General features: G+C 51.4%; 2 protein-coding genes across 3 annotated transcripts in view; one reads left to right on the top strand and one right to left on the bottom strand.

The window, feature by feature from the left end:
* Positions 1–2,780: 2,780 nt before the first annotated feature.
* On the top strand, positions 2,781–8,061 carry CMTM5 (CKLF like MARVEL transmembrane domain containing 5). Its single transcript, XM_083472854.1, has 5 exons — positions 2,781–3,395; positions 5,498–5,650; positions 6,164–6,259; positions 6,535–6,613; positions 7,696–8,061. The coding sequence occupies exons 1-5, from the start codon at positions 2,913–2,915 to the stop codon at positions 7,710–7,712; spliced, it is 828 nt and encodes a 275-aa protein (XP_083328980.1). The 5' UTR covers positions 2,781–2,912; the 3' UTR covers positions 7,713–8,061.
* A 1,894-nt stretch (positions 8,062–9,955) lies between these two features.
* Positions 9,956–12,697, bottom strand: part of LOC310692046 (myosin-6) — a 52,084-nt gene continuing 49,342 nt past the window's right edge. For both annotated transcript variants that reach the window (XM_083472446.1, XM_083472447.1), the window contains 2 exons: positions 11,044–11,178; positions 9,956–10,092 (listed from right to left, as the gene is read on the bottom strand). In XM_083472446.1, coding sequence (XP_083328572.1) covers positions 10,072–10,092; positions 11,044–11,178 — 156 coding nt within the window. In that variant the 3' untranslated portion in view covers positions 9,956–10,071. The remainder of the gene's footprint in view (positions 10,093–11,043; positions 11,179–12,697) is intronic.

Genomic DNA, 12,697 nt, shown 5'->3' with positions numbered 1-12,697 from the left:
CACGCAGTGTGGGGAGGGAGGATGGAAACATGCATAGACCCGTTAGCAGCAGTTCTCAACTTGTGGGTCCCCAGATGTTGTTGGACTACAACTCCCATCATCCCTGAGCTCTGGCCTTGCTAGCTAGGGGTGATGGGAGTTGTAGTTCAACAACATCTGGGGACCCACAGGTTGAGAAAGGCTGTGTTAGAGGGCCGGCTTCAGGACCCTTGTGGGCCGGATGTGGCCCGCGGTCCGTAGTTTGAGGACCCCTGGGCTCGATGATCCACTGGGTCCCTTCCAACTCAGCCCTTCTACGATTCTGTGATTCCCTGAGGCTGATACGTCGATGGCCTTTCCGTGAGAGTCCTAGACTTATCCTGAGGAATATATTTTCCTCTCCCTCCGCTTTCCTCTCTCGCCAAAGTGTGCTGATTGCTCCCACCTTAGATTTTTTGCATGATTCTCGAATGACGCTGTTACACTACTTTTCCCTTGGGAATCAGTGGCGTAGCGTGGGGGGTGCAGGGAGGGCTGGCCGCACCGGGCGCAACATCTGGGGGTTAGGGTTAGGGGGCGCAAATCCACGGGTTAGGGAGCGCAAATTACTTGCCTTGCCCCGGGTGCTGACAACCCACGCTACGCCACTGTTGGGAATATACTTAAGGCTTAATGGAGCCACATTGCTACCTGCAACGATGATGTCATGGTGCCTGCCGCGTGATGTCATCATACATGCCACCACCCAAGAGCACAGAGAACCAGCTTGTGCCGTGAATTTGCCAGGTTTCAATGTCACTCAGCTTCATTTGGGGCAAGAATCTGGTGCAGGGAGCAGCTGTCGAACAGACAGAGATGTCACAGGTGATGCAAGACAGTACACAGGAAAGAGAACGCATCACCTGTTGCATTTCCTCCTGCTGCGCACAAGATCCAGGCTCAGAAGTCCAGCCAGGGCAGCGGGAGATGGGATCCCACTCTCTAACCACTGGGTGATGCTACCTCCCAAGGTCAGTGTGGCTTATCTGGCTTCAGTGAGAGAGATGGTGAGCTGGATATTACAGACACCAAATTCCCCCGTATTAGTGCCAACATTTTCCAGACAAGAAAAGGTGTGAGAACCTTCCTGGGACTTCGTTCCTTTGTGTGTGAGTTGCAGCTACACAGTGATGGGGTGGTGGCACTCTGCACATGCTCAAAGAGGCCTTGTCTGTGTTGGTTACTGTACATATTCTTGGATGGAACTTTGACTTCTGGGATGGAGATTTTGGAAGGTGGAATCCGAGGCTGCTTGGGCCCAGGGAAAAGGAGAGCTCCCTATCCCCCGTGCCCCATAATTCACATCCATAGCATTCCCGTTCTTGGGATTCCCACTCTGTTTACTTTGCCATGGTTACCCAGCGTATTATCGCAGGTATTTTCCTGCCCGTCTAAACCGCGGAGTGAGATGCAAATCTCCTGCAGTAGCCATGGAAAGCCGGCTGGGATTTCCTTCCGAAACAAAGTGACACGGGTGTCCCTGGGAGACAGGAGAAAAACCTCTGGCAAGTGGGGGGTGAAGGGGGCTCTGCCCCACCTACTCCACCCAGGAACACCTCCATCACACATCAGAGCGAAGGGAATCCTGGAGAAAGAAAACAGTAAGGCAGTGATTTTCAACCTTTTTGAGTCCATGCCTCCCAACACTTACATTTGCCTGGATGGCTCAAGTTAGTTAGAGCATGGTGCTGATAATACCAGGGTTGCAGGTTCGAATCCCGGATGGGACAGCTGGATTAGAGTCGGGCCCCTTCCAACAGTTCTGTGATTCTTCTTGATCACTCCTGCCCCATTTGTGCCCTTGTCCCCGATCCACTGCGCCCGGCTTTCTGAATCAGAGAACCTTAAAGGCAGCATTCTTGTTTAGTTGTTTAGTCATGCCCCACTCTTCGTGACCCCATGGACCAGAGCATGCCAGGCACTCCTGTCTTCCACTGCCTCCCGCAGTTTGGTCAAACTCATGCTGGTAGCTTCGAGAACACAGTCCCACCACTGTCCAACCATCTCATCCTCTGTCGAACCCTTCTCCTTGTGCCCTCCATTTTTCCCAGCATCAGGGTCTTTTCCAGGGAGTCTTCTCTTCTCATGAGGTGGCCAAAGTATTGGAGCCTCAGCTTCAGGATCTGTCCTTGCAGTGAGCACTCAGGGCTGATTTCCTTCAGAATGGAGAGGTTTGATCTTCTTGCAGTCCACGGGACTCTCCAGAGTCTCCTCCAGCACCAGAATTCAAAAGCATCAATTCTTCAGCGATCAGCCTTCTTTATGGTCCAGCTCTCACTTCCATACTTCAATACTGGGAAAACCATAGCTTTAACTATATGGACCTTTGTTGGCAAGGTGATGTCTCTGCTTTTTAAGATGCTGTCTACGTTTGTCATTGCTTTTCTCCCAAGAAGCAGGGGTCTTTTAATTTCGCGGCTGCTGTCACCATCTGCAGTGATCATGGAGCCCAAGAAAGTAAAACCTCTCACTGCCTCCATTTCTTCCCCTTCTATTTGCCAGGAGACATCATTGGTTTTCCGCAACTCCCAAGGAAACCTTTCCACGAGAGCGGGACGCGCCCTGCCCTCTTCACCCAGCGACCCCTACTGGCGGAAAAGCGCAAGTCCCTTTCCCCAGTGCCCGAGGCGCCTCCCCTGCTCTCTACCGCCCCCTGGCGGCCTTTTCTCGTCACTGCAGCCCCGGGCCCGTCCACGCCCCCCCCCCCCGCGCCCCACACTTCTTTCTTTTCCTCCCACGCTCTTGCAAAGCATCTGAACGGGTCGCGGCGGAGAGAATGCGGTCCATTCACTTCTGCCCTCCGGCCTCCCGTCCCCCCAGACAATGCGGCCCTTGTTCTCCCCGGGGCAGCCCGTTCCTGGCCCTCGAGAGACAATCCCCCTCCTTGTCCGGCCATGGGGTGGGGGGGGCTGAGTGGGCAGGTGGGCCCAGAGACCCCTCACCCGCGCCACGGCCAACCCTGGTGGTCCTGGGGGCCGGAGAGGCACTCGGGGGCCAGGAGGCAGAGTCTCCCTTCTGGAGCCTGGACGGGGCGGACCCTTTCGTTCCTCTCCATCCCTCTCCCTTCATTTCATTTTTCCTCCTCTTCTCCCTCCAGCCCCCTTTCTTCGGGCTTCCTCCCCGCCTCCCCGGCGTGGAAATCCGGCTGGCTGCCAGGTGGAGAGAAACAGGCTCCGTCTTTCATCTCTCTCCCCCCTTCTTTTTTTCCTTGGGTCTTCCCCCCCCCCGACCCTTTTCCCCCAGCAGCGCCCTCCCTCCGGCCAGAGGCAGCCAGCAGGATGGGCGAGCCCCAGGAGGGACCTGGGGGGCTGCGGGGCTTCTCCCTCGACAAGGAATTCCTGCGCTCCCCCAAGGGGGTGGTGATGGAGGCAGAGCTGGTAACGGAAGACCCCCACCCACCGCACCCTCCTCCTCCTTCTTCCCTGCTCCCCCCCTGTTTCTACCCCCCCTTCTTTTCACCCAACACTTTCTCTCCATCCTCTAAGTCGGTGGTGCCATGAACTAATATTTTTTAAACTCCGGAGTCTGGATTTAAAATGGTCTTCTGGGGGAAGCCCCTCTCTGAACAGCTCAGGGATCATGTTTCACTTAGCTAATTCAGAAGTGGGTCTGCCAATCCTGCTGGGGGGTTTTATTTGTGGGGGGTGGGCTATGGTCCGGCTCGTTCTTTTGAGTGGGGCCCTATCCTGGTGGCCCCTTTCTCCTTGCTTTCCTTTCCTTCTGCCTTTCTTCATTCATTTGATTCATCCCTTCCCTTTAAGGACTTTGCCTTTTTTTTCTTCCCTGTTTTCCCCTAATCGCTCCCCTCTTTTTTTTGCATAAAACTAAAGAATTGGAGAGTTAGAAGTCTCGTCTAGTGCAACCCCTTGCAGTGCAGAAACCTCTGCTTTTCTTAATTCCTCCTTCGCAGACCTTTTCCTTCCTTTTTCCTCTGTTTGTCTCTCAATCCTTCTATTTGGCTGGCTTAGTTTTCCTTCCCTCCCTGCTAATACCTGTGAATGCCTTTTTTTGCTCCCCCTCCATTCTTTGGGAAGGGGTTCTCCTCTCTGATGGAGGCTTGGGTGGGTGGGGGTCCAAAATGCATAGCCCAGAGCTGGGGTAGGGAAGACGGTGGTTTTAAGTCAGGGACTGTGGGGGGAAAGGGGTTATGGGAGATTTTATTCCAAAAGTCTGTGCCGTGGGGTGGATGGAGAAATGAGAGGGGGACAAGTTTTTGCTTTGAACAAAACCACTGATTTTCCACTGGCCCTGAGCACAGGTTGATTATCTTTGTGTATAAATCATATATACATTATTATCATTATTATATATATTGATCTATAGAATCCAAAAAACGAAAGCACAGGTCTATGAGAGTGTCTGGATCCCATACATTCAAAGTTTCTTTTTTAAAATCCTCTTAAAAAAATTGAATTGCTTTGATTTTGATCATGGACCCCTTTCTAAATATGGACCACACTCCCATTCCCTCTTGGTATCTTTTATTATCAGCTCAGTAAATCACATAGCTAGTTCTTACTGACAATTATGACAACTTTTCTTTTTTCAAAAAACCCCAAAACGTTTTTTCTTTTTCTTTTTTTCTTTCTTTTCTTTTTTCTGAAATTCGTTTGCTGTTACAGGTATTAAATTTCAATTCAAATATTTTGCGGGGTGGAAACCAAATTTTTTTTGGGTGAGGGGAGAGCAGCCAAAATGTAGAATCATAGAATTGCATCTAGCCTAACTCCCTTGCAGTACAGGGATCTCAGCTAAAACATCCCTGACAGAGAGGCACCCAACCTCTGCTTAAAAACCTCCAGTGGAGTGGAGACCATAGCAGTGGGGTCTGCTTTTGAGTTCTCCAGAAATCTTCATGGGGGAGATGTCACTCAAAGCGGGGGGGGGGGGCATTTCACCTGAAAGGTATATTAGAAGGATGGAAGTGGTGGGAGTACAGTGGTACCTCGGGTTAAGTATTTAATTTGTTCTGGAGGTCCGTTCTTAACCTTGAAGCTGTTCTTAACCTGAAGCACCACTTTAGCTAATGGGGCCTCCCGCTGCCGCTGTACCGCTGCTGCGCAATTTCTGTTCTCATCCTGAAGCAAAGTTCTTAACTCGAGGTACTATTTCTGGGTTAGCGGAGTCTGTAACCTGAAGCGTCTGTAACCTGGAGCGTATGTAACCCGAGGTACCACTGTAGTTTCTGCTGGTTTTTTTTCCAAAGGAAAAGTTCCAAATATGCAACACTGAGCGCAGAGCTAAGAGGAGAGATCATAAATCCAGAACAAAGGTGTGGAATTTTTGTGTGTGTGAAGATGAAATCAGGCTACGAATTATGCCATCTGGGATCATGAATTGCTGGGAAGGAGTGTGTGTGTGTGTGTGTGGAGTCCATCTCAAAAGAGTAGGATTATATTTTATATATATGAAAGTGCGCCACATTTGGGAATACACGTCACACTTCTCCTTTTGCCTCCCGCTTGCCCCCTTCCTCCAGGGCCTCTGCTTCCTGGTCTTCCTGCTGCTCACAGCTTCCATTTCCGCCTACATGGGTGCCGCCCTCCTGGAAGTGCTGGTGACACTGGCGTTCTTGGGACTGCGAGCGACGCACTACTACGAGCGCCTGACTCGCGTCAACTGGCCCTGCCTGGTGGGTAGCCATGCTTTCCCCATAATCTCCTTTGCAGCACTTAGTCATGCTCCCCGCAGCCAGTCTCTTGCCGAAAGAGGCATTGGAGTCGACTGAGCAACACCGAAGCGTATTGACATGCCTTCCCCTGTTCCAGATTTCCTTCTCGTGCTGCGGCAGGACTGTAGCTTTGTCTGCCTTCCTGGATTGGATTTTGCCATTTGCACGCTTTCTGATACAGTGGTACCTCAGGTTAAGTACTTAATTCGTTCCGGAGGTCCGTTCTTAACCTGAAACTGTTCTCAACCTGAAGCACCACTTTAGCTAATGGGGCCTCCTGCTGCCGCTGCGCCGCTGCTGCACGATTTCTGTTCTCATCCTGAAGCAAAGTTCTTAACCCAAGGTACTATTTCTGGGTTAGCAGAGTCTGTAACCTGAAGTGTCTGTAACCTGAGGTACCACTGTACTGGTTTCAACTGGTCTTCTCGCCTGTAGCTCAGCCCTTGATGACCCTCCTCTCTCCTCCCGCCACAGGATTTCCTTCGCTGCATCAGCGCCGCAATAGTCTTCACAGTAGTGGCCTTTGCCGTCATTGCTGCCAGCCACGAGGGATCTGCCGTGTCTGCCTTTGTGAGTTATCAACCCTCTCCCTACAAACTCCCCTTTCTGGCCACGCCCCTTATCGGAGCCCCTCCCCAAGGGGCGTGGCATACAGACAGCCAACCCACTGCAAGGCAGGACTGTGTGGGTTCTGTCAGAGACCTGGCTGGACCTAAGATATCCTTCCAAATGTGGGGTGCTTGAGGGGTACCACCCCCCAAAAAATTCCACCTTCCCCCAATCTGTTATCGTTCCCTCCCCTCCTGCCTCCTGCCATTCACTCACAATTCTTGGTCCCTTCGCAGGTCTTCAGCCTGATTCTCATTGCTGTCTTCTGTTTCGATGCCTACAAAACATACAGGGCAGAAATGGGGGCAGACCAAGGTGAGTGGCGCCGGGGAGAGGGTGCCGCCAAGGGGTGGGTGCGATGGTGGCATGGATGAAGTCTGGGGCAGAAAAACGGGGGCCTCCCTGCAGCGGTGAATGGAACGATCCTCAACGTGCCTGGCATTTTATACTGAATTTAAGAGGGCAGGTCCCTGCCCCGCTGCGCTTACAGTCTAAAGTTTGACACAGCGGAAACAGGGGAGTGGGAAGGAAGTGGAGCGGGTGGATCAACCGAGAGGCAGCATGTCAGGGGTCTCCAACAGTGTGCTCGTGGGCACAGCGGTGCTCTTGAGTTCTTCCCCTGGTGCCCATGACACCCCTGAGCCCTTCCTCACTGCCCCCTTGCTCAGGGTGGTGGTGGTTACCTAGGATTACATAGAGTTGAAGGAGGAAGTTGGAAGAGTGACGCCGCTCTGTCCCATTTCCTCTTTCAGGTCTATGTGCATTTAAGGCTCAGGTCAGTCCTGCCTGATGCAGCATTTATCGTATATTTCGCTCTATAAGACGCACCAAACCACAAGACGCACCTAGTTTTGGGAGGAGGAAAGCAAGAAAAAATATATTCTGAATCTCAGAAGCCAGAACAGCAAGAGGGATTGCTGTGCAGTGAAAGAAGCAATCCCTCTTGCTGTTCTGGCTTCTGGGATAGCCGCGCAGCCTGCATTCGCTCCATAAGACGCACACACATTTCCCCTTACTTATTAGGAGGGAAAAAGTGAGTCTTATAGAACAAAAAATACGGTAGCTAGATCATTTGGAAAAGCAGAGTGTGCATGTCTGCGTTCTCTCTCTCTCCCTCTCTCGGCACCTGCAATGCAACAATTTTTGCTAAACTTCCACCATGTTGCCTCCTAATCTCCTTTTCTCAGAACTTTTCTCAGGTGCTTCACCCTTCCTTCACCAGGTTTACTCTGAGTAGGGCTAGCAGCATTGAGCTTTGGCCGAGGGAGGGACAGAGAGGAAAGGCAGATCCACAGATGACGAAGAAAACAATGTACAACTTGCCGTCCTCACGGCAGGCTTGACTCCTCTGACCCAGAGATGCAACTGACCTTGTGAACGCTCTTTCTCTCTTGTAGACCCAGATCTGGGCTGAGAGTCCCTGCGATCAACACACAGCTGCTGCTGCTGCTGTCCTACATCCCTCACTCCCTGCCCCACAGCCTTTCTGCAGTTTCCTTGACCCCTTCTTCCTCGCTCTGAAGACAATGCTTCTACCTTCTTCCCCAGGGACCAGTGGGCTGCTGCTCACTGCTTCTGTGGGAGCAAAGGCCCACCCCACAAAAGACCCTCTTTGCTGAATCCCACCCCCCATCAAACTGGAACGTGGATCTGGGGTGGCTGAGTTCCTGGGTGTTTCCCCCCCCTTCCCTTTTGTATTTAACTTGACAAGGAGACGAAATTAAAAGGTGCTTTTAATATGGTACGCTAGCCTCTTATGTGCCCACGCATGCACGAGTGGGGGTGCACATGGGCAAGTGTGAGCGCATGAACGTACGACTGCTGCGCTCAGGTCCCGTTTGTGGGCTTCTGGTCACTGCTGTGAATACAGTGGTGCCTCGCAAGACGAAATTAATTCGTTCCGCAAGTTTTTTCTTCTTGCGAGTTTCTTGTCTTGCGAAGCACGGTTTCCCATAGGAATGCATTGAAAATCAATCAATGCGTTCCTATGGAGACCGTCCGGGAACAGAGGGGAAGCGCCGCTCTGTCCCCTCTTTTGAAGCAAGGGGTGGAGAGGAGAAGATCGCTTCTCCCCCTTGCCGCCCCTTGGTTCAAAAGGGGTCCGGGGAGAGAGGGGAAGGCGCTGTGCCTTCCCCTCTGTCCCCGGAGCTTGCGGGGCTGGCAACGGGGAGAAGCAATCTTCTCCGCGCCGCCCCTTGCTTCAAAAGAGGTCCGGGGACAGCGGGGAAGACGCGCTGCGCTTCCCGCTATCCCCGGAGCTTGCAGGGCAAGCTTCGTTTTGCGAAGCAAACCCATAGGGAAATTCGTCTTGCGAAGCAACTTGAAAACGGAAAAACCTTTCGTTTTGCGAGTTTTTTGTCTCGCAAGGCATTCATCTTGCGGGGCACCACTGTACAGGATTTCGGGTTGGATGGGTTGCGGGCCCGATCCTGCAGCAGGACTCTTCTGATGCTCTTACAACTGCGCAAGGAGCACGTCCCGCGAGTGTGGGTGCACAAAAAATCTTGGGCTTTTGTCTCTGATCGCAAGCGCCTGGATTTGCGGGTGGCACACAGGGAGGCGCGGAGATGTGCGAATCTGAGGGAGTGTGCCAAAAGTGTGAGCTGAGAAAGAGGCGCGGAAGGAGGGTGACGGCTAGGAAAAAGAGAAGCAGAGCATTGCGGAGGGGATAGTCTCTTGGTAGAGATGAAATGAGATAATGCGAAGGCAGGATGAAAAGGCGGACAGGTCCATGTATTAAGTTGGAAACCATTGCCTGTAGGCAGTGGCGTAGCGTGCGGGGTGCAGGGGGGTCCGGCCACAACATCTGGGGGTTAGGGTTAGAGGGCGCAAATCCACGGGTTAGGGGGCGCAAATCCACGGGTTAGGGGGTGCAAATTACTTGCCTTGCCCCGGGTGCTGACAACCCACGCTACGCCACTGCCTGTAGGAGGCCCCACATATGTTCACACATACGGGTAGGCAAACTAAGGCCCGGGGGCCGGATCTGGCCCAATCGCCTTCTCAATCCGGCCCGCAGGCGGTCCAGGAATCAGCGTGTTTTTACATGAGTAAAATGTGCCCTTTTATTTAAAATGCATCTCTGGGTTATTTGTGGGGCATAGGAATTCGTTTGTTTTTTTGGGGTTTTTTCAAAATATAGTCCGGCTCCCCACAAGGTCTGAGGGACAGTGGACCGGCCCCCTGCTGAAAAAGTTTGCTGACCCCTGCTCTAACTTCTGAGCGTGGGGATATCAGTCTCCGAGAAACCTTGGCAGGGACCTCTCCTGTCAATGTTCAGTTTGACCACAAGAGGGAACTGACACCAGTATGAGCCAGAGAAAGCTATTGAGAAAAATTCAAGCTATCACAGTTGTTTGGCAAACCAGATTTTCACATTAATAGGATAATGAAAGTCTTCTTTAAACAGCAACATAAGAAGCAGAGAGAGAGAGAGGGGGGGGGGGCAGCTTTGTGTTAAGAGTTGCCCTCTTTTTTTCCCCTGGGAAGGGTCTTGTGCTTTTTCAATAGCTCCATGGCTGGCAGCCATTCAATAGGTGATGTTAAAAATCTATTCATGTTTAATTTCTGCCTGTTGCCAGGCTGTCAAAGGCACAGTGCAGCAACTCTATTCTCTCTGTTCAGCAGCTGGGCAGCACATGATGAGGACGGCAATGCCAGGATTAAATATGCTGTTCAACTTTATTAATTGGATTATATTAATGCTACATCTTATTCAGTGAAAGGGGCTGGAGATAAAGCCCTTCAGTTCAACCGAGGATCTGAAAACCTCCTCACTCTTCATCATGAAGTTTCTGGAAGAGAGAAACACAGAAGGAAAGGATGAAGGGGAAAAAAATTAAAAGGAGGAGAGTATGATGAGCACAGAAATAAAACAAGGGAGACAAGAGCAGGATGCAACATTTAAAAGGGTAGGAGATGTGCTCTGAAATCACCTTTGCTGCCATGAAAACGTGCATATGTATTCCTGTCCTAAGGAAAAACCTCCTAAACAAGTCTGGAACTTTTCATTGTATTGGAGAAAAGCTAGATTTAAGCAGGGGGGGGGGTCTATTGGCTCATGCCAATGCCATCACCAACATACCAAAAATAACCTCCTAACATTTTGGAGCAGCTCTCCAATACGTTAACATTTTTGACTCAGAGAAGACCCGTTGAAATGAATTACCACGACTAACTGTTAATTTCAGTGGATCTACTCTGAGTAAAAGCTACTTTACCTTTGTGAATTTTGGGAGGGAGGGATGGGGGCGAATGTGCAGGGTGTGGAGCTTAAGTGCAAATGCGCAGCCTGATTCACTGGAATGGGGGAAAAAACCGCCAAAGGCTTGTTCACACAATATGCTGAACCCAGGTACAAGCTGCCTCTACACATGCACAAGTGTTTGTCTGAAAGGGCGTACACTCGTTGATTTGTGCAGTGCAGTGAGCTATGGAGGTTAGAGCATCAGACTAGGCCCTGGAAGATGAGGGTTCGAAATCCCCGCTCGGCCGTGAAGGTCACTGGGTGACTTTGGGTCAGTCTCTGCCCCTCAGCCTAGCCTTTATAATAACGGAATGATTAATAACAGAATGATAATAAATTGTGTACACAGACTACATGCATTGCACGTCACGTGCACAACTCAGCTGTTTGTGTACACAGATTGCGGCCTGGCTGAACGTAATGTGTGAACAGGACAAAGGGCAAGCTGGGGTCTCTCCCCAGAGCCCACCTGCCGCCCTCAGCCAGCCACAACACTCACCTTCCCTCCCACATCGCGGGTCTTGGCCTTCAGCTTGTTGACTTGGGACTCGGCGATGTCCGCCCGCTCCTCGGCCTCATCCAGCTCGTGCTGAACCTTCCGGAACTTGGCTAGGTTGCTGTTGGCCTGCTCCTCCTGCGGGTGGGCCAGGGGGTAGAGGGGAAGAGAAGGTGGGAAAGCTCAGAAAAGGGCAGGCAGAATGATCCAGACTGTTATGTACTGAAGTTCTCACCCTGGGCCAGCAGGGGGATACTGTAGATAGTTATGCAAATAAGGGATTGAAAGTGACGTTCAGTGATTGGATAGTTTTAGAAAGTTGTTACAGTTGCATTGTAGTGGAGCTCTATATAAGCAGGCTGACTGAACCCTTCAGTTCAGTTCTGTTCTGGCCTCTGAATAAACAAGAGCTGTTTGAAGAATCGCTGTGTCGTCTGATATGTTCTCCCACAACTTAACACAGACTCCTCGATAAGGGCTTTGGGCAGGCAGCATGAGGGCTGGGTGTCAACTGTGCCAAAAAAGGCTTTGAGGGCCACATGCGGCCCTCGGGCCACACCTTGGAGAAAGCACATTGGGAAGAGCTGACATAGAAGTTTATGAAATTTCACCTGGCAAAGGAGAAAGGGTAGGCAGCAATGGCCCCCGGCTTCGATGGCTTTGAAAGAAGATTAGGCAAATTCAAGGAGGGGAGGGCAATAAAGTCATAGGCAGTAATGCTTCTGAGTGCCAGTTGCGGATCCAGTAGGATCCAGCAGGATCTCCTTATGTTCTTAAGGACACCACGGTGGGTGGTGTTCATCAGACCTGCGTGACCCACTGCAAGGATTGGGGAGGAGAACGGAAGGTATTTACTGATCCACTTGTAAGAGAGATGGAACTGGGGAAAAGGCATGTGGTTACCATATTTTTTGCGCCATAAGACGCACCTGACCATAAGACGCACCTAGTTTTTAGAGGGGGAAAGCAAGGAAAAAAATATTCTGCGCAGAGCATGCAAGCAGCTCTTGCTTTTCTTGCTTTAAACCCTTCCGTCCCTCCTCCCGCTTCGCTGAGAAACCAGCTGAGCAAGAGCGATAGCTGCACAGCGCCTCTTCTTCTGCTGGCTTCCCAGCAAAGCGGGATGGGAGACGAAAGGGAGCCCTTACCAGGGAGCGCTGAGCAGAGCCTGGCAGTGGCTCTTGCTGGCTTTTCCGGGAGGTGTGGGAAGGCACAGAGGGCAGCCTGTCAGTTCCTTCTCCCACCTTGCGAAAAAAGCCCCCAAGACCGCACACATGCTCTGCTCGGCTCTTTAACGGGAGCGCTGAGCAGAGCCTCCCGCCTGCATTCGCTCCATACGCACACACATTTCCCCTTACTTTTTAGGAGGGAAAAAGTGCGTCTTATGGAGCGAAAAATATGGTGATTCACCAGACTGTTTGAGATTTCCAGATTAACCGCGTGCGTCCTTTACCTCCGCCGAAATACCACAACCTGCTTCATTTCATCACCTCCCACCCAACCTGACCTGTAGAACTTGATCATGAAAAGCCAGCTAAGGTCTTGCAAAGTTTGTTCAGAAGACTTCAAATGAGAGCCACTAGTTGCTCAGGTTCAGGGAAGTTTTATCCTGCAAAGGAGCTCAAGCACCATAAGGCCGGCTGTTTATACAGTCTAG

The sequence above is a fragment of the Podarcis liolepis genome (assembly GCF_965112155.1).
Source record: "Podarcis liolepis genome assembly, chromosome: 13".
NCBI lineage: Eukaryota > Metazoa > Chordata > Lepidosauria > Squamata > Lacertidae > Podarcis > Podarcis liolepis.
The sequence above is the reverse complement of the archived record's forward strand: the minus strand, read 5'-3'. Positions and strand labels throughout refer to the sequence as shown.

Excerpts from the sequence above, each read along its gene's own strand:
- CMTM5 (XM_083472854.1), top strand. The coding sequence starts at position 2,913 with ATGGGGTGGGGGGGGCTGAGTGGGCAGGTGGGCCCAGAGACCCCTCAC. Across the intron at positions 3,396-5,497 it reads TGGTGATGGAGGCAGAGCTG|GGCCTCTGCTTCCTGGTCTT; the intron begins GTAACGGAAGAC and ends CCCTTCCTCCAG. Across the intron at positions 6,260-6,534 it reads GATCTGCCGTGTCTGCCTTT|GTCTTCAGCCTGATTCTCAT; the intron begins GTGAGTTATCAA and ends GTCCCTTCGCAG.